Raw genomic sequence first — 25,000 nt, forward strand, 5'->3', positions numbered from 1 at the left:
GTAGGGAATTCCATTCAACCATAGCTCTATGCAGCACTGCGCGCTGTTTCGAATTTGTTTTCGTTTTTGGAATTGTGTAATTACCACTGGTGGCATGTCTGATGGGGTATGCGTGTGCATCAGAGCCGAGTGTCAGCTGCCTATACAAACAGTCAAAGGTTTTCTGAAAATATATTTTTACAAACAAAAGAAGTGATGTGTTTAACCTCGCATCGACTTTTAGCCGGAAGAGTCGGTCATGCAGGCGTTTATATTTGCTCTCATTGTGCACTGCAGGGCCAGCCAACCTGCTCTGTTCTCAACCCATTGTAGTTTCCCTAAATTAGTTTTAGTAGTGTAGTGCCTGACCAGACCACCGGGCAATCATCTAATTGTGATACTACTAGGGTCTGTAGGACATGTTTGGTCAGATGTGATGATAAAAAAGAAAAACATCTCTTGACTACAGGTATTTTTCTTCTTTTGCACAAGTGAATCTATTATGTCTTGCCATGTTAGTTTACAGTCTAAAGTTACACCAAGACGTTTTTTTCCTGTACTCGCTCAATAGCAACATTGTTCATTCCCAGATTCAGAACTGAAGTCTAGTAGAACTGCTCCTACAATATTCTGTTGATCAATACCTTTTAGCTAATCATCTGTCATTTGAGTGAGCGCCTTGCGGTCTGAGTAACCTTCCCTATAAGCGTGCTGGTAGCTGCTTGTTAAGTTGTTCATAGAGAAATAGCATTGTATCTGGCCAACAGTTTGCCTTTAACAGATAACAAGCTGATTGGTCTGCTGTTTGAGCCAGAAAAGGTAGCATGAGCATTTTTCGGTAGAGGGATTACCTTAGCCTCTTTCCAGGTTTGTGGACACATACTGTCAAGACTAAGATTGAAGATGTGCCATATGGGACTGGCAATATGGTCCCCAGGTAGTTAATAGATAATAATAACTTTTTCACTTCTTCACTTTACAGGATTCACACAAAGTCACTTCACAAGATTCAAATGAGCAGTTCTTCTCTTTCATTATTTTGTCTGTAGTGTGCACCCTGGTAGGTTGGTTAATAACCTGAACCAGATTACAGGCACTGGTTATAGTAAGAATCTTCTTTTTGTGTAGAGACCATTGCATTTCAAACGAAAGACTGTGTTTCTGGAGGTCAATAAAAGCTGTTGCTTGTTCTATGAAGCAATTTGTAAAGTCCATTATTGATTCATGTTACATTATTAACATTTAACTTAAGATGTTACGGTTATCCTTTGTAACCTAGGTCAATATGGCTAGCTAGGTCGATCTACCTATCTGCCTAGCATTGACTAGGGTTTAATTTATCACATTGCAGTAAAGCAAATCTAAGAAATTAATAAAACACTGCTTTCTATCTTTGCTGGTCACGATACTCCCACCCCCAGCCCCTGGCATAGGCGGTTCTTGGTTCTAGAACTGTCTAAACACAAAGAACTGGTTAGAGAGAGAGAGAGACAGACGGAGACAGAGAGAGACAGACAGACAGACACAGACACACACACAGACACACTTTTAATCTGTACTCTTTTTTTGCTATCAGATTGAGCTGTCTGATTTCTCTTAGACTATTTAAGATTTGTAGATTAGATTAGATTCAACGTTATTGTCATTGCAGAGTACAAGTGCAAGTACCAGACAATGAAATGCAGTTTAGCGTCAAACCATGAAGTGCAAATAGTGATATAGTGCAAAACGTGATAGTGATAGGTACAGTATGGCATGTACGGTAGTTAAATGTATATACAAGAGATGGATAGCAGTAAGCTATGTACAGTTAAGGTAGCTATATGTACAGTATGGTGTACAGATTAAGGTAGATGTACAAATTAGAGACTAATAAAAAAATAGGTATGAACAAATCTGCCAGATAGATTTGATCCTGGATAGCAGAAAAATAATCCGGATCATTCAAACCAGATTAAACATTTTGAAATACTGGAAAAACATTACATAACATAACAACCTGAACATTATTATTGTTGTTTACTGAAGCAGGTATTCAACCAAGGGATGAAGAGTGAAACCGCTCCTCACTATCGTGGTCCAACACTGCCCTCCGGTGGTTTCAAAGGGAACTTATGTAAATACAGTTTCTATGGTAAACAATGATAAACAACGTTTCTGAGGGACACGTCATTGTGCCATGGTCATTCCATCAATGTCGGGGGGTATTAGGGGGGTACTCCATCAATGTCACTAAAGGAAAATACAGACTCTTTTTTGAACAGACTCTTTTTTTTTTAAATGGTCTCCCGAGACTAATCAAAATAAACCCAGAATTATTTTATGTCTCACAAGAATTATCAAAATAAGACTAGATTTTCCTTTAGCGACGTTGATGGAATACCCCAACCAAGACTTCAGTCAGTAATTATTTGGAGGGTAACCTATGAAGTGACACATCTGTAGATGGAGTGGTGAATGGCCACTCTATGTACTGTACTCTATACTGTACAGTATGTATTGATAAAGGTGAGAGTGGCCAGCTGCTGACCCCCCCCCCCCTCTCTCTCTCTATGTCTGTCTCGCTGGCTGGCTGGCTGGGAAATAGGCTGTAGCCACACTAACGATCCTCCTCTCTTTGCCCCCCCCCCACCTCTCTCTCTCTCCCCTTTCTCTGTCTGTCTGTCTGTCCATCCGTCCGCCTCTCTATCTGTCTGTCAAATAGTTCAATCTTATTTTTATGTTCAAGTCGGGTGAATGGACACTTAATGTTTATCATGTTCAATACAAGGCATTTCTTGTGGACGTCAAAGGTGTCAAAGGTACTTTTAGGTTAAGCAGTTTTGACATTTTATGAAACAACTTTGTAGCTTCGTGAGTTAGGGTTAGGGTTAGAATTTCTCCATGAGAAAATCGAACGGAAATGAAGGCAACTTGACAGACACAATTGCCCGCCAGCTTTTCCCCCCATTCCCTGTGCAGTGTAATATTAACCCCATACTGGCTGGATGAACACATGTGTGGTGAGAGAACATTCCCATAGTCTGTGATCAAAGCAGAATGTTTCATGTATTTGAGTTTACCAATGCATGGTGGGCTGATATGATAATAAACTATAGTACAGTAGTATTAGTAAGGTATTAGTAATAAACTATAGTACACTAGTATTAGTCAGGTATTAGTAATAAACTATAGTACACTAGTATTAGTATGATATTAGTAATCAACTATAACACACTAGTATTAGTATGGTATTAGTAATAAACTATAGTACACTAGTATTAGTAATAAACTATAGTACACTAGTATTAGTATGGTATTAGTAGTAAACTATACTACACTAGTATTAGTATGGAACAGTTTAAAAGAGGCAGGAGTAGAATGTTTTATTGTTTTTAGTTTAGTATTAGTTTATTATGGTGAAATATGTGTACATTGAACCTACTGTACATATTGTAGGATTTAATGGGATATGGTACAGTGTATCAGAGTCATGTTGTTATTTTACTCCCTGCAAGTGAGTCATGGTCCTAAATATCTTTGACTGATGCATCAAATTAGAATTTGAGATGCTCCTTATGTTTTACACCTTGTCCATTCAATTCAGAGACGACAACAATGTGGCCTTTCATGACTTCAGTTTGTGACACTAATACTAAATTAGTAATTACATTAATTCATTTATTTTTACTCAAACTCTTTACTCAAAATAATGAGTCCAAAATATATTTTACATCTGAGAAGTGAAGTCAACCTAATAATTCCATAACACCTGTACATTTCACAGGGTGACCGTTGAAGAGATAATGTGTCTTTTTGGGAGTTTCTTTATCTGCAAGGTTTTTTCAGGTTTTTTCAGGTTTTCTTGTCTGTCTGCCAGTTTTCACTCCTATTCTCCACCTATATAAGGGAGTACATTTTGAACTGAACTTCACTGAAGATAGTCACCATGAAGTTTGTGATTCTGGCTTTGTTTGTTGCTGGCGCCTACGGCTGTGGGCTGCCTACCTTCGCCCCGGTGGTCACCAGGGTGGTGGGGGGAGACGACGTCCGTGAGCACAGCTGGCCCTGGCAGGCGTCTCTCCAGTACAAGAGCGGCAGCAACTTCTACCACACCTGCGGCGGCACTCTGATCTCCGACAGATGGGTCCTGACTGCGGCTCACTGCATCAGCAGCCGTAACACCTACAGGGTCTACCTGGGGAAGCACAGCATGGACACCAGCAACGAGGCCGGCTCCATCGCCATTTCTCCCTCCAAGATCGTCGTCCACGAGAACTGGGACTCCTCCCGGATCCGTAACGACATCGCCCTGATCAAGCTGGAGACTCCCGTCAGAATCTGCGACGAGATCATGCCCGCCTGTATCCCCAGCGAAGGCACGATCCTGTCCCACAATGCTCCTTGCTACGTTACCGGCTGGGGCCGCCTCTGGACCGGAGGTCCCATCGCTGACATCCTGCAGCAGGCCCTCCTGCCCGTGGTCAGCCACGCCAACTGCAGCAAGTCCGACTGGTGGGGCAGCTATGTGACCACCAGCATGGTCTGCGCCGGAGGAGCCGGAGACCTGGCTAGCTGCAACGGAGACTCCGGCGGTCCTCTCAACTGTCAGAACGCAGATGGGTCCTGGGACGTCCACGGTGTGGTCAGCTTCGGCTCCAGCATGGGCTGCAACTACCCCAAGAAGCCCTCCGTCTTCACCCGCGTCAGCGCCTACATCCCCTGGATCAACAACGTGATGACCACAATGTAAACAGTGGATCTGACTGAGTTCTAATAAAGAAATGTAGTGCAAATAAAATGAAATAAACATTTCAAAAAAGGTTTGTCCATCCCAGGCTTGTTTATTTAAGGGGCAATCTAGGATTGATGTATCTTATTGTTTTTACTTTTAAATGATATGTCAGTTGTAGGTCATGTGTGTTACTGTTTCCTGTCAATACTAAATTAGTAATTACATTAATTCATTTATTTTTACTCAAACTCTTTACTCAAAATAATGAGTCCAAAATATATTTTACATCTGAGAAGAGCTCTCCAAGTGAAGTCAACCTAATAATTCCATAACACCTGTACATTTCACAGGGTGACCGTGGAAGAGATAATGTGTATTTTTGGGAGGTTTTTTATCTGCAAGGTTGATTTTTTCAGGTTTTCTTGTCTGTCTGCCAGTTTTTTTTTGCCACTTTTCACTCCTATTCTCCACCTATATAAGGGAGCACATTCTGAACTGAACTTCACTGAATATTTAAAAAAAGGTTTGTCCATCCCAGGCTTGTTTATTTAAGGGGCAATCTAGGATTTATATATCTTATTGTTTTTACTTTTAAATGATGTGTCAGTTGTAGGTCATGTGTGTTACTGTTTCCTGTCTATTTCCATTTTACTGGCTGAATTTATAAGTCACTTACTTGTGACAACAACGACCCCTCTTTTTTCAGAGGTGTTGGTCATACAGACAGACAGATAGAGCATTTTCCTTTGGGCGGTTTCCTGCAAAAACCCTTCAAGTTAAGCCCTGCAACTAATTCAAATGGCTGCAGGGCTAATAGGGACGACGGGGATCCTGCAGACACTTGAGACTTAATACTTATCCTTATGTGCTGAGCTGCCAACACAGTACAGTGATCAGAGACAGCTTTTATAGAGAGTTTGCACAAACCTTTTTGCTGTAGATACTGAAGCCTAAACAAACAGATGATTAATTATGAATATGATCTCTACTTAATCAATTAATATGCTGTGTCTGTAGGCCGCTTCACCGTCACACACATGAGATATTAACATTTCAATGAGTGACATACACAGTACAAATATAGCCAAGATATTCTCGTCAATGGTTATCCGGATAGGCCTGTAAAACAACAGATAGGCCTGTAAAACAAAAGATAGGCCTGTAAAACAAAAATGGCCTGTTCCAGTGTCCATATTCCTGTCAGCCAGATCAGCTGCAGCAGCCTGAGGCATGGCTCTTGTGAGGCAATGACCTCAGCTTGGTTGACTTGTCCTTGCGAGAGCTGGACCTACTACAACCTCCTCCAGGACACAGATGGAGACTGCCCTGTGCTGTAGTACAACCAGGGGAGGCTGGTAGAGGTAGAAATCAGAGGAGGACGTGCTCGTTGTAATGCATGGAATGGAATGAGGAATGGTATCAGACATGCGTGCATCATAATGAGTCAGTCCTCTGATGTCTACCTCCACTGGTTGTAATACAGTATAATGTAATCATAAACAATAGATTTATGAAGTAAACGGTAAACCTGAAGCTATGGACAGGGAGTTTTATAAGGTCATGACGACAAGGAACATTGTTCATATTGTTGCTTACAGACACGACTTAAATATTGAACTCATGTTATACTGAACTCATCTTATAAATAAATACAATGGGCTATGTTGTATGTTGCTGTATCTTGGAAGAATTACATGTAATGTAAACAAACCATTCATGTAGAAGATCATTAATGTAGATTTTCTTAATGTGATACTCTGTAGTTTTATTGTAATGGATCCTTCTTATTATTATTATTGTCAAAACAATGCCATGATCTGCTGGCAGTTGGCATGAGCGGGACTGCATAAATCATAAAGCCAAAATCAAATGTTCTAATAAGTTCTACAGCATGCATCACAACAATTCTAAATAAGATAAGATAAGCTTTTACAGTCAATCAATTAGCTTCATGCCATTAAAAATAAAAATAGCTGATATCAAGAAATATTAAAACATAATAAACAAGAAACACAAAATGCGTAAATCCAACATTCAATAAAAATGATGTGTCGTTTCTTTTCTTTTTTTTTAAGTATCTTTTTCTGAGTGGGGCAGTCCCACTCATATTTTTCATCTTTATTGACAGTTACAGTGAAGATTTAGACAGGAAGGATGGGTGAGAGAGAGAGGAGGGATGACATGCAGGATATGTCCGCGGCCGTAATCGAACCGGGGACCCTGCGGTTACATGATCTGCGCTTAACCCGCTACGCCACCTAAGCGCCCCAGATGTGTCGTTTCTATAAAGTGCTGTAATGTACAGTGATATTTAGTCCGGTGACTTAACAGGGAAAAAACCCAGTTATGCAGCAGATTAAAGCATTAACATTGGCACAGTTACTCCTTAGCTGATATAAAAACATCATAGAAGGGGAGCCCAATTTAATCTGACAGTTGAAGTAAGGAAAATTCTAAATGGCTGCCAAATATATTGTAGATTACTTCAAACATGACAACATTTCAAACAGCCCCCGCTTGTTTGATGAATTTTGGAGAAAGTCAGGGAGCTTTGATGGAAGCTTAGTGGTCTCCCCAACTTTCTTTAATGCTCCATTTCCTCTCTTCCCTCTTTTAGACTCTCCTCTTTGTACATGCCCCACACAAGGTCAACTCTGTCACAGCTCCGTCAAGGATTTCCGCATGAAAAGAAGACGGCACGGTTGGGTCCTCTAGAGTTATCAGCCCAAGAAGATCAGACTTCTGATGGTCAGAGGACAGGTGTTCTTCTTGTGAGATAAAACTCATCCAGGTTGCCATCTTGGAACTTGCAACTTGCTGATACAGTTGGCTGAAAAGGGTAGTCAAAGCCGCAAGTTTTCTTTTTCTTTTGCTATTGGCTAAAAAGCAAATCCTTTCGTAAAAGGCAGATTGTTCTTTGTTTGTTCTGAGATTGATGTACTCCTATGAACTATTACATCCTGGAGATATTTCTCACATTGAGAATGCCACACATAGGGCTTTCACACCGGCAAAGAACCGTGCCGGTTCGCGTTCGCGTTCGGAAACCTCAGAACGTTGGCGCTGTCTGGCGAACGAGCCCGCGTTCATACCAGTTCATACAGACAGCGCCAACGTTCGGAGGTTCCCAAACGCGAACGCGAACCGACACGGTTCTTTGCCGGTGTGAAAGCCCTAATATTGACAGTGTTTGTGACATGTTCATTTACACAATTATGAGTATTCTTCTCAATAAACCCATGACATGACTCTTGGAATGGCTTTCCCATGCTTGTGATTGTGCTGCACAAGTTTGCCACTTTTTTAATGTTGTTTGGTGTGATGAATTCTGCTCATGCTGCAGGTTTGCAAAGGGCCCTTCTCCTTGCAAACCCTCTCTGCAAACACTGGAATTCAAAATTAAGCAGTAGTCTGGTCTGCTCAGATCCTGCCACCATCCATCTCCAGAAAGCAATGGGTTTCTGTTAGACACATGGCTCCCCCTGTAGCTCTTATCAGCTCACCGTTTTATTAATGGATGTAGTCAATCATACATGCATGAGAACTTGTTTCATATTTTTGGGAGGAATTGAGAATTCCAGTCTAATGAGTTGGTAGGAGACCTTTCCTGTACGGATGTGAATCAGAATCCATCTGCGTCATCCATTCTCTCCAGGGCAGAACAACATGAAGGCCTCTAATGTTTCACCATGAAGCTAAAGGTCGTCACCAGTCTCTCCAATTTAATAACAGTGTTCCACAACTGGAATGATGGATTTCTGTTTATCCTGTCTGCTTTCCAGATTTCAGAGGAAGGGCATGTTGACACCAAAAACCAACCATCTCTCTGACGCTTTGCCAACGCGAGAGCAATGCTATTTGATGACTGTATCTGTTTTTAGTTGAGTGTTGAGTGTGTCATTATGCCAAAGTAAGGGCCTCTGAATCATAGTCACAAGCTTCTGTGCTTTGTTTGAGTAGACTCTCCAGTCCATCTTGAAAGACGATCAATGTATTCCTTCCACCAAATAGTTTCCGACACTCAAAGTGCCCTATAATCAGCTATTTCAATCTGGACTTGTTTATGCCTTTGTTGATGTCAACCTCTATTATTTGGTTTTCATGCCATGTCATGCAGCTCTAAGTGCTTGTGAAGATGTAGGTTACACTTACTAAATAGCTCTCAATGTATGATACCATTTCTGAAAGCACCAATGGCTGTTGATGCCTTTCATTCACACTTGAACCTGTGTTTTGTTGCACCCTTTGTATGCTTATGTATGCATTTTTGTATTTACTAAAATATTGTGGTGTTTCTCTTGTTCAGTTGCCATCTTCCGTATGACATCAAGTTCATTATGGAACATTGATGGAGCTTCTCTGACATCTTGGAGCAGAACATGCTCTCATTCTGACATTTTGAATGCCTGTCAACTTACTTTATTCTGCTTTTCAAACTGTTTCTCCAGTTTAGAGGATGTACATTTGAGATGGCATGACGTTTGCCACCTTGCCTTGTTATCCTCAAAATGTACTTCTGTGCCACACCCTTTGAAATCAACCTCTACAGGTAACTCAACTTTCTAAAACCACTAAATGTATGGAATTGCGAGACACCTCCTTCCCATTTTTCTGGAGAGATTCTGCAGGGCAAATCCCTCTCTACCTTCAACCTATCACAACACACTTCATCCTTAAAAAACTACTGTTTGAAATGTTACTGTATCAAGCTGTTGAGTTGATATTCCAGCTAAAGCAACCAAGTAACTGATACAAATCTATGAAGACTGACAAGGACATTTCAAAGAAGAAGAAAAATAACTAGTAAATATGACAATTAAATTCAATTTAGACTAACTTTATTTCAGACACATAGGTCCATATCAGTATATACACATATATATAATACAAGGACAACAACACAAATATAATCATTGCAGTACACAAGTCCACAGTGATTAAAATACATCCAGACATTTGTTCCAATGTTTCCAAAAACAAGAGAACCTTGTGTCACTTTGTGTGGGCAGTTAAGGCCATTATGATTAGCCTACATTTTTGGAATCAATTAAACACATACATTTGTACATAAAATCCCTCAATACGGCATGAAAGATGGGAACATTACTAGTCACAAACATGACTTGCACTTCCATCTTGGGAGCTTGAGCAAGATTCTGAATGCAATGCATCATTAAATGCCGCCTAAAGCCTTTTCATTTTTGCTTTAGCTGCAACACAAGTGGGCTGTATAGAGTGCAGTAGTACAGTAGGCTCTAAAAAGGGCTGTTTTAACATCATATGTACTGATATGAATGTTGTGTTATACAAAAAATTGTCAAGCCTTTCATAAATGCTATTTTGCTTTATTAATCAATGCTGGTAACAAAGACGGTATTTGTTATTTTGTTACAGACAAAAGTAGGCTACTGTGATGCAAATGTAGTTGTTTGGCTAATCCATGGGAGGGTTCATTTGGGGGTTATTTTATTTGTTGTTTGTGATTGGTTAAAAGTATGCATGAGTGGAGTGATTGGTTAGATAGAATTGGGGGCGGGCTTAATGAGTGTGATCTGAGAGACAGGGGAGAAGGGAGATCATTTGTATGGAGAGATGGGAGTTGGTAAGTTGAGTTCTGTATGATTGTGTAGTTTGTTAAATCTTTTCTGTTAGTTTGTTCACTGTTGTTTATTTACATGTACTAATATCAATGTATTGTGTTCAGTTTTACAATCTGTTTATTAGAGGAAGAAGGAAATCAAACCGAATTGTGTCAGTCTCATCATTTCACCCGTACTGCCGGAGCAAGCAGAAAATTCACCATTCAGCTAACTAGAGGGAGAGCTGAACAATTGTAAAACACCCGCTGACGACCGCAGGAGGACGGACCGTCAGTTAGCTAAGGAATACAAGCCCGGTTGGACGCAACAGAAGCTCCGGGAGGACAAGGATCCATTCACCGGAGATAAGAGCAAGCTAAAGCCTGGTCAGGTTAGTGACGGAGCCGCGGCGCCCGCAACTGTAGCTAACTAGCCACTTGCTAGCCAGCGTAGCATTAGCAAACTAAGCTAGCGTTAGCCCTGTTGTTGCATTAGCGCAGCAGGCACGCGGTAGAGCTTATAGCACTCAAAGCTACAGCTAACTAGGCCGGCAACGGAGCCGTGGCACCCGCGACCGTAGCTAACTAGCCACTTGCTAGCCAGCGTAGCATTAGCAAACTAAGCTAGCGTTAGCCCTGTTGTCGCAATAGCGCACAGGCACGCGGTAGAGCTTATAGCACTCAAAGCTACAGCTAGCTAGGCAGGCAAGGAGTGAAACAATCCACGGCTAGCTTCAACTGGTTAACCCAACTGCAAGAATCCACAGCCAGCTAGGCTAACCTACAAGACCCACCAAGAAAGGAATTGCGAGCTAATAGCAGCTACCCAGAGAGCTACCCACACCCAGCACTCTTCTCTGTGACTCTATTGACTGTTTGCATTAAAATAGGTTTGTGTGTACCTGGGTATTAAGTCGTCGGGGGGAGGAAAATCCTCTCCCACTTTATTATTTTATTTTTAGCAGTATCCCTGGGATGACCCCACGGTGAACCTGGTTCCGCTGCCGAAGACTAGTTAAGGAAGTGCAGGGACCAGCGCAAATCAGCTCAGGGAGTCAGAGAGGGCTGAAGATATAAGATAGAAAGACGAAACAGGTACACACAAGTTATTTCTGAGTCACAGGCAGAATGGAAGCACTAAGGACCGAAAGGGAAAAGTTGGCAGTCACTTTTGAGAGAGGATACCGCCACATCATCAGGTCAGTGGCATTGATGGGCGAAGATGACATGAAACGCGAGTGGATAGCGCTCCTATCAAACGCGAAAGACCTAAACTCTGCAGACGACAATTATGAGGAAGGGTTGCAGGCCAAAGCAAGTCAGGAACCTGAGACGGGTAACAGTCAGCTTCTTCAAGACATCACCAAGGCCGCTGAGGAGAGAGCTCAGAAGGTTGAACAGGTCGGTCACGTTTTAAAGGCCAACATGTGGACAAGGTTCGCGGGGGTCGAACTTTCATCCACAATTAGACGAGCAGAAAGGAGTCACGAAGGCGCGAAGAGGATCAGTCTAGAAGAGGCAACCCACGACGTTTGTAAAGAACGAAGCACACTCACAGAGAGCCTCATCATCAAAGCGCGAAGTCTGCTATCAAGCTGGGGGGAGTGGATCCCTGTAGTTGAGGCGTGCAACACGAGAAAGTCACTAGAGGAGCTGGAGGACAAAAGGGATGAACTTTGGGGAACGTTTGTGACTGAATTTGGAAGAGTTGAGAAGGAGAATACTGACAAAATGGCCGACAAGGCCGCCGCAGCAAAGCAAATGGCCACCGACGCTCTCGCCGAAGATGAGAGGAAAAGGGCCGACGTTCTCGCCGAAGATGAGAGGAAAAGGGCCGATGCTCTCGCCGAAGATGAGAGGAAAAGGGCCGATGCTCTCGCCGAAGATGAGAGGAAAAGGGCCGACGTTCTCGCCGAAGATGAGAGGAAAAGGGCCGACGTTCTCGCCGAAGAAGAGGCCAAAGATCGAGCGACGAATAGAGAAAGGGCCGACGCTCTCGCCGAAGATGAGAGGAAAAGGGCCGACGTTCTCGCCGAAGAAGAGGCCAAAGATCGAGCGACAAATAGAGAAAATAAAGAAGCGATTGCCAAACTGGAAAGGAAAGCCGCTGAGGCAAGACTGAAGTCAGCTGATAGCGTGGCCGAGTTTGAGAAGGAGACAGCGAAGGTGAAATTGGGGGCCGAAGAAGAGATCGCTGAGGCAAGGCAGAAGGCGGCCGTGATTGAGTTGAAGGCAGCAGAAATAGCCGCTCAAGAGCGCGCCAAACTACTGGAGGCTCAGCGGGAAGCATGGGAACAAGCCCGGGAGGCAGGGCTGGAAGGCAACCGCACTGGAGCCATCTCCAAGATCAAACTCCCTCCAACAAGGCTGCCCGTGTTCAGCGGGTGTATGAGAGATTTTCATCGCTGGCGGAAAGATTGGGAGAGCCTGCAGCAGCAGGGAGACCCATCGGGGTCGCCAGAGGTGAAGAAACTCCACCTCCTCGAGAGCATAGACCGAAAGGTTTTCGAGGAACTCAAACTCTCGAGCTACCGCTCAGCGGAGGACGTATTCAAAGCCTTGGAGAATCGGTTTGGAGACAAGGCAACCATCGCGCTGCAAATTATTGAGGAATTGGAAAGAATACCAGCGGTAAAAGGAAACCAGCCGAGGAAAGCGATCGACCTTATTCAGGCAGTGGAAAGAGCCCTCATGGACCTGACTGACTTAGGAGAAGTGGGCGCTATGAAGAACCCACTTGTAATTAAGGCCATCGAGAGCAAACTGCCAGATCGCGTGCAGGAAGGCTGGTTTACCTTTGTAACCGAACCCGAAAACCAAGTCACCCCAGACAAGCAATTCGATGCTCTTCTTCTGTTTCTGAAAAGGCAGGAAGTAATCCTCGAAAGGATGGCGCGAATCCGAGGCTCCACAGAAACCTCTGGGGGAACACCGGAGAGGCCAGTCAGATGGGAGAAGAGGGCATTCACGAGGGCCACGGAGAAAGACTCACCGGTAGATGAAGAAGAGGAGGAACATCGAGGTGAAACCAGAGTCACAGGCAGGAACTCGGAAGGAAGAGAAGAGTGTGACATCTGTGGAAGCGATCAGCACGGTGGCAAAATATTCTTCTGCCGTAAGTTCAAGAGTCTCAGTCTGGCAGAGAAGCGAGCCATAGCAAAGCAAAGCAAAGCCTGTCAGAAATGTTTGGGCATGCACGGTGCCGACGGAGAGTGTAGTAACCGGTACCTGTGCAGAATGTGCAAGCAGAATGAAGGAGGGGCGAGTCATCACTACCTTCTGTGCCCCAAATGGAGTGAGGGGAAGAGGACAGGGCCAGGGTTCGCTGACAAGCAACGAGAATTCCTGGATTCTTTGGGACTCAACCCTGAACAGGAGAGGAGGGCGAAGGCATTCACCAGTAAGGCTTCGATGACGCTGAGCACGGGCGCAGAAGGCGGAAGTCTCTTCGCAGAGGATGGGCCAGAGGAACATCCAGTACTAATGATGATATTGACAGTCAAAACAGAAGCAGGATATGCCCTGGGAACTCTCATAGACCTCGCCTCCGACACAAATTATATCACCAACCGGGCCGCCGATCGGCTCCAACTGGAGCGGAGGCAAGTAACACTGACTGTGCATGGAGTCGGTGGAATGAAGGTCAAGGTCAAGACTAATAAGTACCTGCTAAAGGTCAGGGCGTGGAGCAACAACAGATGGAGTCCCCACGAGATGGTATGTTACGGGCTCGACACAATCGCTCGTGCAGACAAGGTCATCAGTCCAGAGCGACTCTGTAAGTTTTTCCCTGGGGTCGAGAAGAAAGAGCTGGTCCGACCTGAGGAAATCGAGCTCTTGATCAGCCACCGAGAGGGACGACTTGCTCCGCAGTGGATAAGAAGGACGGGAAATTTAGTGCTGTGGGACGGGCCTCTGGGGAAGACCGTGGGAGGAACGCACCCAGACCTGTTTGAAAGTTGGGAAAAATCCGCACACGACTCCCAGACGCACTTTGCGCGTTCTCTGAGAACGGAGGCAGTACGATTTGAGGAGATCCCCTGCAAGACACTCAGCGCCAAAGAAGAGGATGGAGACCAGAAGCCGCAAGGTCATGAAAGGACCGGGAGAACAGCTGCAAGCAGCAAAGAGGTCCTCGAGTGGTGGAGCTGGGATAGCATCGGCGCCGCGTGCGAGCCAAAATGCGGAGGGTGTCGTTGCGGAAATTGTCAACCAGGCGGGAAAGAGATGACTCTCGCAGAGGAAAAGGAGGTCGAAATCATCAAAAGGGGCTTGACTTACGTAATGTCTGATGACCACAGCGACCTGCCGCACTGGGACACAGAATAACCGTGGACTGAGGACCCCAGCTCGCTCCCGAACAACAGAGGAGCGGTAGAGGCTACATTCCGGAGGACCGAGAAGCGATTGGAGAGGGACCCAGTATGGAAAGCGGCATACGCGGCGCAGGTGCATGAGATGATCCAGAGAGGGGCTGCGGTCGAGTTAAACGAGGAAACGATCAGTAAGTGGGACGGACCTGTGTGGTACGTAAGCCATCAGATCGCTCCAAACCCCCACTCTGCCTCCACACCGGTGCGGCTCGTGTGGAATAGCAGCCAGGAGTTTCGGGGAACCAGCTTAAACAGCATTCTGCTGAAAGGCCCGGACGTTCTGAACCCCATCCGTGCGGTTTTGTTGAGATTCCGGACCGGAGAGCATGCAGCCATCGGGGATATTAGGAAAATGTACAACTCTGTTTGGTTGCGAGAAAGGGAAGTCCACCTCCACCGCTTTCTATGGAGGGACACGGCGGAAGAAAAGATCAAAACCTACGCAATTACCCGCGTCAACATCGGGGACAAGCCAGCCGGATGCATCGCCCAGCTGGCCATGAGGGAGACGGCAAGGCTGCCAGAGTTCGCCCACCTAAAGGAAGAACGGAGAGCGCTTGAGGAGGACACCTATGTAGACGACATCCTAACGTCTCATAACGACAGAAGAAAGCTGAAAAGCATCACGGAGGGGATCGAGAGGATACTCAACGCTGGAGGTTTCGCTCTAAAGCCATGGACCCAGTCGGGTCAAAGTGGGAGGAGCAAAGAAAGCCAGCCTGAAGAAACGAAGGCCAATATGGAGCCGGAATCAGAGGTGTTGGTGCTGCCTAATCAGCTGAGCGAGGAAGACAACAAAGCGCTTGGAGTCGGGTACCATGCAGAAGGGGATAAGTTGTTCCTTATGGTTTCCATCAACTTCTCCAAAAGGAAACTGAAGGTGAGGACAGAAACAAATCTCTCAGAGGAAGAAGTTGAGGAAGGAACGCCGAGCCCCCTAACGAGAAGGGAGCTATTGAGCCAGGTGGCGGGCCTGTATGATCCCGTGGGTTTGGCCACCCCGGTGAAGGAAAAAGGTGCCATCCTGGTCAGAAGGGCCTTTCAGGAGATGGGAAAATCCGGCATCAGACAGAACACATGGGACAACCCACTCCCCCTTGAGCTCCGAGCCGACGCAATCAGGCTCTTCAAAGAGTATGCGAGACTTGGAAAAGTCAGATTCGAGAGGAGCCTAACCCCGCCTGGATGGGAAGGAAGGCCATGGGGCATCACCTTCTCGGACGGGAGTGATAATGCGTTCGGTGCCGTCCTCTACCTGAGGTGGAAAACATCCAGGGGAGTGGCTGTAAGGCTGGTCGAGTCAAAGGCCAAATTGACGCCGATAACTCAGAAAGGGGATGTCGTTAAATCCGAACTGTGTGGGGCCGTAATCGCATCCAGGCTTAAGGGCTTCTGGGAGAAGCAAGGTCGACTGGGCGTGGAGAGATGGTTTCATTTCGTGGACAGCCAGACCGTCCTGGGGGCCATTCAAAGGGAAAGCTACGGCTACCAAACATTCTATGCGAATAGGATCGGAGAGATCCAAAGGGCTGGACCAACTGACGACTGGTGGTGGATCCCCGGAGACCTAAATGTCGCAGATCTCGTCACACGAGGCTGCCCGCCGGAAAGCTTGGGAGAAGGCTCGACCTGGCAGAACGGTCCGGAGTTCCTGGCGTGGGCAGTGGAGAAGTGGCCCGTGAAATCCGCGGCAGACGTGGCTGCAAGTGCTCGAGACAGCGTGATCAAGCTGCAACGGAAAGCGTTCACTGCAGCTGTAACACGCGCTCAGGCGAGGAAGGGGCTGGACCCGAAATGCACCATTGAGGAGGAAGCAAATGCGAAGGGGACATCCACACCGGTTGGGAGTTCCAGGGACCCCGAGCATGAGAGGGAGAGGCTCTGGGGCGCTGCTCTCATGGACCTGATTGAGCCAGAACGCTTCAGCGAAATAGGCAGGCTCATTCGGGTAGTTGGGTGGGTCCGGCGAGCTGTTAGGCAGTGGTTGGTTTGCAGGAGGGCTCCAGAAGACGCAAAGTGGGAGGCTACTCGCCAGAGGGAGACAAGAAGCGGAGTTAGCCTCGGCGTCCAGGAGCTAAACGCAGCTTTCCGCGACCTGTGTCTGGCTGCACAGGATGGAATAGAATTTCCGAAAACGACTTGGGACAGACTGGTAGTTAAGAAGGTCGAAGGGTCGGGGCTGCTGGTGTGTTCCGGAAGAATCCAGGAGGCGAAGGAGGTGGGAATCCCACTTGTCCCCTACACTGCGTGGATCAGCACTCTGTTGGCAAGGGAGGCCCATAAGGCGAACCACGAGGGGTTGGCTGGCACCCTATTGAAGATGCGCAAGAAGGCGTGGGTGATTCAGGGTCAGCGGGCTGCGTGGAAGGTAGTCAACGCGTGCGTCCCCTGCAGGAAAGACAGGGCCAAGCGGTGCCAGCAGATGATGAGCGACCTTCCGCGGGAGCGCACCGAACCTGCTGCCCCATTCGAGTACACCTCTGTGGACCTATTCGGCCCCTACGAAGTCATTGACGTCGTCAAGAGAAGGACAAAGTTAAAGGTCTGGGGAGTCGTCTTCTCCTGCATGGCCTCCAGAGCCGTCCACGCTGACGTGGTGGAGAGTCTGTCAACGGAGTGTTTCCTAAAAACGTACTTCCGTTTTACAGCTGTTAGGGGTCACCCGAGGAAGATGTGGTCAGATCAGGGGACAAATTTTGTCGGTGCTCAACCAGCTCTGAAAGCGCTGTATGACCCACTCGGCAAGGTGGACAGGAAGACTGTGGAGGACAGGACTGCTCATCACGGCACGGAATGGGCGTGGGTCTTCCATCCTGCTGACGCACCCCATCGGAATGGAGCGGCGGAGGCGTCAGTTCGACTGCTCAAGCGGGCGCTGAGAAATGTCGGGAGGCTTGGAAACCTCACCTGCTTGGAGTTCCAGACGGCGCTCTTCCTGGCAGCCGATTTAGTGAACGAGAGGCCAATCGGCGCCAAGCTCCAAGTGCGAGATGATGCGGTCGAGGTGGTGACGCCCAACACGCTGCTTCGAGGTAGAGCTGGAGATCCGGGGACTCTTGATCTGGATGAGTACCCGTTTGTGAAGCTGAGGGCCATCCAGGAAGAGGTGGGACGGTTTTGGCGACAGTGGAGTCAACTGGCTGGGCCCGGGCTTTTCATCCGCACCAAGTGGCACAGAGAAGCCCGAAATGTGGCCGTGGGAGACGTGGTCTGGTTGGCTGACCAAAATGCCCTAAGGGGGCAATTCCGCCTGGGGCGGGTTGTGGAAGCGAGGCCAGACGAAAAGGGGCTGGTTCGGGACGTAAGAGTGAGGGTTTGCCTAAGCCAGCCTGCTCTAGGAGTGGGGGCTTCAGGACGAAGAAGGAGCGATGGCCGCGATCTCTTCCCAACGCTCGACCGAGACGTCAGGCGGGTGGTCGTGCTGCTTCCCGTGGAGGAGCAGTAAAAATGACTGCATTGAAGAGAGGGAAAGTTGTGGTCCATTTAGTTATAAAGGACCAATGGACCAAGTGGGAGGTGTTTGGCTAATCCATGGGAGGGTTCATTTGGGGGTTATTTTATTTGTTGTTTGTGATTGGTTAAAAGTATGCATGAGTGGAGTGATTGGTTAGATAGAATTGGGGGCGGGCTTAATGAGTGTGATCTGAGAGACAGGGGAGAAGGGAGATCATTTGTATGGAGAGATGGGAGTTGGTAAGTTGAGTTCTGTATGATTGTGTAGTTTGTTAAATCTTTTCTGTTAGTTTGTTCACTGTTGTTTATTTACATGTACTAATATCAATGTATTGTGTTCAGTTTTACAATCTGTTTATTAGAGGAAGAAGGAAATCAAACCGAATTGTGTCAGTCTCATCATTTCACCCGTACTGCCGGAGCAAGCAGAAAATTCACCATTCAGCTAACTAGAGGGAGAGCTGAACAGTAGTTGTGCAGTTATCATTTTACTTGAGAAACACTATTAACTTGATAAATACTATTTTGCTTTATTAATCAGTTTTGCTGGTAAGAATTACCCACAAACATGGAAAAAGCATAATATTTGATGGTTATTTGATAATATCTGTGCATCCATGCCATCTTTTTTTATTTAATACAGTTACTAGCCTACTTTTTTTTACAGTTAATGTTGCCACACAGAATAGCATCAAGTGGTAGCCTATATCAATATTACTTGGGCTCTTATCGGTCAGTGAATTATAATGCAGAAGTCATCTTCTGTAAGCCTTGACCAGTCTAATTTCCCACTTTGTCCATGATTATCATAACTGGTCTCCTCAGGTAGACTGTTGTAATATCATAGAGACAGGTGTGTGATCTGTTGTAGCCAGACCATACAAGATCTCAACTTTCTCTAGACAATCATGAGCATCGGCTGTACAGTGATCTGGCCAAGATGTTGTATGCCATGTTTCACTGGTATGTGTACTGGCAACAGCACTTTACTAGAAAGAACCAACTTGCTATCTTGACAAAACTGAATTAAGTGTTGACCAAATAGGGAGTTATTATCTGAGATATCAGCATTCATATCACCCACAACAACAAATATACATATGCACTTTCCTTAATAAAATAACTTATAAAAGTGATACATAAGATATTCATCCTTGTTCCGGTAACATTCATAAGGAGTGTAAACATTTAAAATGACAAAAACATTCTTACTATGTACAACTTGAATTGCTATGCACCAGTCCAAATCGAGCCTAATCACACTGATCGTCGGTCATAATTTCTTGTGCCAAAGAATGCCCCCCCCCCCCCCCAGGTATTCTGCCACGCACTATTCCTATGCTTAGATCTGTTGTAGACTCCCCTGCCCTCATTAAGTTTATCTAGGTCTTGTTTAGCTAATAAAGTCTCTTGTATACACAAGATATTCAGCTTTCTCCAGGAGCTTCAATAACAATGCGTCGCGCTTTGTCCCCAGCGCTGTGACCTAGGCGCAAGCTACGCGAGTTATATGACACAACTCTAGTTATGAATCACGACCATCTCCATTGCAGCAGCAGCAGCCCCAGGCACACGCACACGCACATTCCTTGCAGCAAGTGTTTTTACATCCACTGGCCCGGCGGTAGCCCTGGGTTTGCGCGCCTCATAGAAACGCCGTACAAAGGTCCCTTCTGGGCCAAAGCTGTGGCTCATCCATTTCTCCAACCTCATTGCACTCGGCGGTTATTTTGAATAGTAGCGAAAACACTCACCAGCTTAGTTTGTATAACTTGTAGGCCTATGTTTCCCCCAGCGCTGGTTCCAACAACGCCTCTTGTCGTCTTCTCTCTGGGAGGATTCCGACGGGGTTTGGACTGTATAGTAGCATTTCCAGTGGCATCATGTTTTAGACGGCGGCCCTCCTTTACCACACGGCTCCACACAGGTGACAGTGTCCCACCGCGTCGCTACGGCGCTCTGCGTTCGAGGCTCCCTCCGCTGCGCAGGTGTGGTGTTTAATCAAGGCAATGTGGCCAAGCTCACCGCTGTCCTCTCCTAACTTACTCTCTCCTATCCTCTATTTTGGCGCTTTTCCATCAGCGGCCCGGTTCGGGTCGGCACGCTTCGGGTCGGCACGCTTCGGGTCGCTTCGGCACGCTTTTGAACAGTTCTGGTTTTCCACTATACACAACAGACCAGGAACTAGTAGGAGGAGTAGGAGATAGTAGGCGGAGTTACGTGTCATAAAAGCGCGCCATGGTGGTTATATTTTCACGAGACACAACACAGCCACAACAATAGCGACATGGAGGAACTTGAAGCTATCGTATACTTTTTCCTCGGCATGTGGTATATTACTAACCGTGATTTTTTTGGAGAGAAAGAGAAAGAGAGAGAGGAAGCTATGTACACATAATAAAGTCATGTTTTTTGAACCCTTAAAACCACTGCCTTCACTTGTCTGCTTTATGAACTGTAGTATCATTGTGTGCCGTGTTATTCACGGACAAACACGGTGCCCTTTGCGGGTTAATAACTTTGGTTTACCGTGGGTTAGGATAACAATTTAAACGTGTCTGGATAGGGGAGAGGACAGGGAATCTGAAACCATTTGAATGGTGTCGACACGACACTGTTATCACGGTTGACACCGATGGTGAAGTTAGCAAAGGAGTATTGTGTTTGTAACACCTCCGGTGTTATTCACGGGCAAAGACGGTAAACGGAGGCACCCTTTGCGGGTTAATAACTTTGGTTTACCGTGGGTTAGGATAACAATTCAAACGTGTCCGGATAGGGGAGAGGACAGTGAATCCAAAACCATTTGAATGGTGTCGATCCTACACTCCTATCACGGTCGACAGCGCGGAGCGAATTCCCTGGTAAAACTTTTCTCTGCCCCCGCTGTCAACGGGACTTTCAACCAGCAGGCGCGGTGCTGCGAGCAGCAGCGAGTGAACTCCCGGTTCATTAAGTTTACAGTTAAAAGCATAACTTCTCGGGCTGTCAGCGCGGTGGTTAAGGGCTCAAAATGACCGTATACTGATGGTGAAGTTAGCAAAGGAGTATTGTGTTTCTACCACATTCACAGCTGGTGTTATTCACGGGCAAAGACGGTGCATAATAGCGATTTTTGTGTTATGCTTGTTGTAAATAAAAGTTCTATGATGCATTGAAATGACATTAAACTAAGATAATACGATGGTCAGCATAATTTTTCGAATCTTTATTAATAAGCTATTACAGAAACTGTAGTGACATTTTCCAAGAGCGAATGTGGTATTTCAAGATGGCGGTTAGCGAAGAAATCTATGAACATGGGATGACGATTTCCATTGACCAATCAACGGTGTGCAGCGTCACACGTCACACGCAGCCTGGCAAAAAAGGTTCCGGGTCTATATTTGGACCCTGGTATCGAAGGGTAGCTAAAGAAGCGAGCCGAACCGAGCCGACCCGACCCGGGCCGACAAATGGAAAAGCGCCAAAGAAGCAGGCCAGCCCGGGTCGACCCGGGCTGGCACGATAGTGGAAAAGGGGCTTTTGTTACACAGTGATTGAGAGAACAGGTCCAGGGAAATCTTTACACGATCTCTGGATCTCTGGATAATCTCTGTTGCAGTGAGCTTGAGATCACACAGTGAAATGCTTATAGACAAGAAAACGGTTTCTAAGCTTCTCTAACCCTAGGCATGTAACTGTGCCCAAACATTACCGTGCGGCAGTAGTCTAAAGGTTGGAGAAGATGACTAGCAATCGAAAGATCGCTGGTTTGATCCCGCCTCCGGAGACTGGTGACTGGAGGGTTGCTGGCATCATAAGGGGCCTACTGCCATTGTGCCCTTGAGCAAGGCACGTAATCCATAATTGTTCCAGGGGTGCTGACTATTGTTGGGGATTTGTATTAAAATAACTAGAAGTGATAAATCATGTACTGTGTGCTCATTTATATAATATTTGACTGAGGTCAGTTGAGAAAAAATGGGAAGGTCTCGCAAAGCCAAAAGAGAGGTTCTGCTTTTGAGCGACATACAACACCAGAGGAAGCTCCACGAACCACGTTCAACCGCGTTGCACCACAAACAAGGGGTTAAACTCGTTTGCAAACTATGCAGTAAAAATGTGGAACGCCCTTCCTATAATCTTAAAGGAGTGCAAAACACTGCCCACCTTCAAAACCACTCTCAAAAAACATTTACAGGAGGCTGCAGTCCGTAACTGGACCCTCTAAATCAAAAATCAGATTAAAAGACCCGAACTACCCACTGTACATACTTTGTGTTTTGTCCCCCGCCCCCACCTGTGGTGTATGTCCCCACATGTCCTACCCGCTGTACATACCTGTTGTTTTGTTGTATTGTTCTTCCCATGATGGATGTATTTTTATCTTGTAGATAATAATAGTTATTTGTCTGTATTATCTTGTAGATAGTACTAGTTTGTTTTGTCGGTCTTACATGTAACGATGAATTGAGAATCAAGGACCCCAATTGAAATAAGCCAGTGGCTTTCTTGGGTTTTTATCCTGTTAGTTGACCTTGTATGTAATATGTACTTTCATGTACCTACTTCTGCAAATCTTCTAATAAAGTTTTTCAATCAATCAATCAAAGGGGCTCCTGACTGGAAGAAAGTGTTGTGGTTCAAACCGCCTGTAGATTGCTTATTTTTGCCTATGTGCTAACAACCATTTTGTACCTGCTGTTATGATATTCTATTTTCCTATACTGATTTTATCATATCATAACTAATGATTAATGATAAGTCTATTCTTCTATACTGTATTTTAACTTGTTAATCGAATCCCAAGTCATGGGACTCTGTGGGCCTGGCAACAGTGATGTTTACACAAGCTATCCTGATAAGGACATAGGGCCTACTGACCTAGTCAGGAGGGAATGTGTTTGAAGATCAATTAACTGGCCAATTAGTGCTTTAGAACGCATGTAGAATACACCCAAAATAACTGTATCAAAATGTCTGTACATCCTAAAAAACATAACTGTGTGCATATGCTTACTGGTTTCTTAAAAAACATAACAGAATGTGTGTGTGTCTAACGTCGCGCAAGACTAGGCTGCTCACATAGGTGGATACCGTTGCCGACAGAGTGTCCGAACACTCTCACCATGACAAACACACAGCACACTCACACGGACACCGAAAGAAGTCGAAGGCCACATACCGATATAGAACAGACGCTTACCATAAAACTTACCAGATAGAGGGACATCTCATGCCTAAATGTTAAGGAAAATGTATAAAGACTATGTACCAAGGCGAAACGGGGCTCTTGTCTGGTGAAGCTTCTGCAGTTAACCTATTGACGACTAGCTGATACTGGCCTGCGGAGGTGAAGCTAGATAGGACCCCTTTCCATGGAATGAAATGCAATTGCTTGCTGATGTGCTCGAATAAATATTCTCTTAAAGAACAGTTCAGTAGTGGTGCCTAATATTTGATTGGATCATTTTATCTTAGAAGTTATATCAAGGACGTCTCGTTGAGATTAAACGAACTCGCTTGTAAGTAAAGACTCAATTAACTCAATTCTGGAGAAGTTGATCGCCTTACACTATGGCTGACCCTGTGCCTCGAGCAAAAAATAAATGTCATTGTATCAATACATCCATTAAATTGTGCAATGACAAAAAGGTTGAATCTAAAACATTTTTAAAACAGTGAACAATGAGAGGAAAATGATCCTGTGTTACATGGACGGAGTACCATCGACAGTGATGCATTGGACTATAATTGCGACTATAATTCAAATCAAATCAAAATCAAATTTGATTTGTATAGCGCATTTCTTACAAGATGCAACTCAATGCGCTTCACACAATGAAAATGTTCAGTCAATCAGTCAATCAATCAATCAATACTGACAGAGCCGCGAGCAGGCAAAAGTAAAAACCTGTACACTATGTAGCCAGGAAAATTCCCTTGCAGCCCTCTACACATAGAGCGACTACTAGCCAGTTTGCCTACCAGTACCCAGCGGTGGGCCCCCACACCCCCCCCTGGGGAGCCCCCGCCGCCCCACGCACCCAGCCCGCCCCACCACCAGCACACCCGGCCCAGCCAAGCAAGCACAGACCAAAGAGGCCCCGCACAAGGACGGCCAAGCAGGTGCCCCGGCGGCGGAACAGACCAGGCACACGGGGCAGCCGGGGGGCCCCAAGGGGAGGCCAAGGACCACCGGCACAAAGCAAGCAAGCAAGGGCAAAAAACCTGTACACCATGTATCCAGGAAAAGTTCCTTGCATATTATCGGCGTACACACTGTCCATAAATTTAGTGTTATATCTGCATCGTTCTGCATCCAGCATGGTCACAGGTCCTGCCAAAAGAGAATCTTAAGCACAGTTATGATGCAACAACACAATAAAGACAATAAAGATGACAGCAATACAACCTGATGGTGGTCCTGGTACACCCTTGTACCGGTTCCAATACTGCTCTAGGTGCTACTGGGAGCTGACAGTGCCTCATCAGCACCCGGGTCCATTTTCCTGTCAACACAAATCTCAAGACACGAGTATGGTGTAATGGCCTAGTGATCCTAGTTCTATAATGTCCAATGTCTCCCTTAGTATCAAAAGGCGACATTGAATAAGTAGGTTTTGAGGTCACGCTTAAAAATGTCCTGAGTTTTAGACAACCTCAGGCCCTCAGGTAGGGTGTTCCACAATCTAGGAGCATATATGCTAAAAGCTGATCCTCCAAATCTCTTTGTCCTAGCCTCTGGCACTATTAAAAGTTCCGTGCCACTAGACCTTAGGGGTCTAGCTGGTGTGTATCTTATGAGCATGTCCACCATGTAATTGGGTGCATCGCAGTGGAGTGATTTATAGACTAGTAAAAGGATCTTAAAGTCTATTCTATAACTGACAGGGAGCCAGTGTAGTGATCTCAAGACAG

The 25,000-nt window shown here is 45.8% G+C and overlaps 1 protein-coding gene across 1 annotated transcript; it reads left to right on the forward strand.

The window, feature by feature from the left end:
- Positions 1 to 3,898: 3,898 nt before the first annotated feature.
- Positions 3,899 to 4,763, forward strand: LOC308152525 (chymotrypsin-like elastase family member 2A). Its single transcript, XM_080525523.1, has one exon. It carries the CDS (start codon positions 3,908 to 3,910, stop codon positions 4,709 to 4,711), a length of 804 nt encoding a protein of 267 aa, XP_080381649.1. The 5' UTR covers positions 3,899 to 3,907; the 3' UTR covers positions 4,712 to 4,763.
- Positions 4,764 to 25,000: the final 20,237 nt, after the last annotated feature.

Source organism: Nansenia antarctica, assembly GCF_963989245.1.
Source record: "Nansenia antarctica genome assembly, chromosome: 3".
NCBI classification, from domain to species: domain Eukaryota; kingdom Metazoa; phylum Chordata; class Actinopteri; order Argentiniformes; family Microstomatidae; genus Nansenia; species Nansenia antarctica.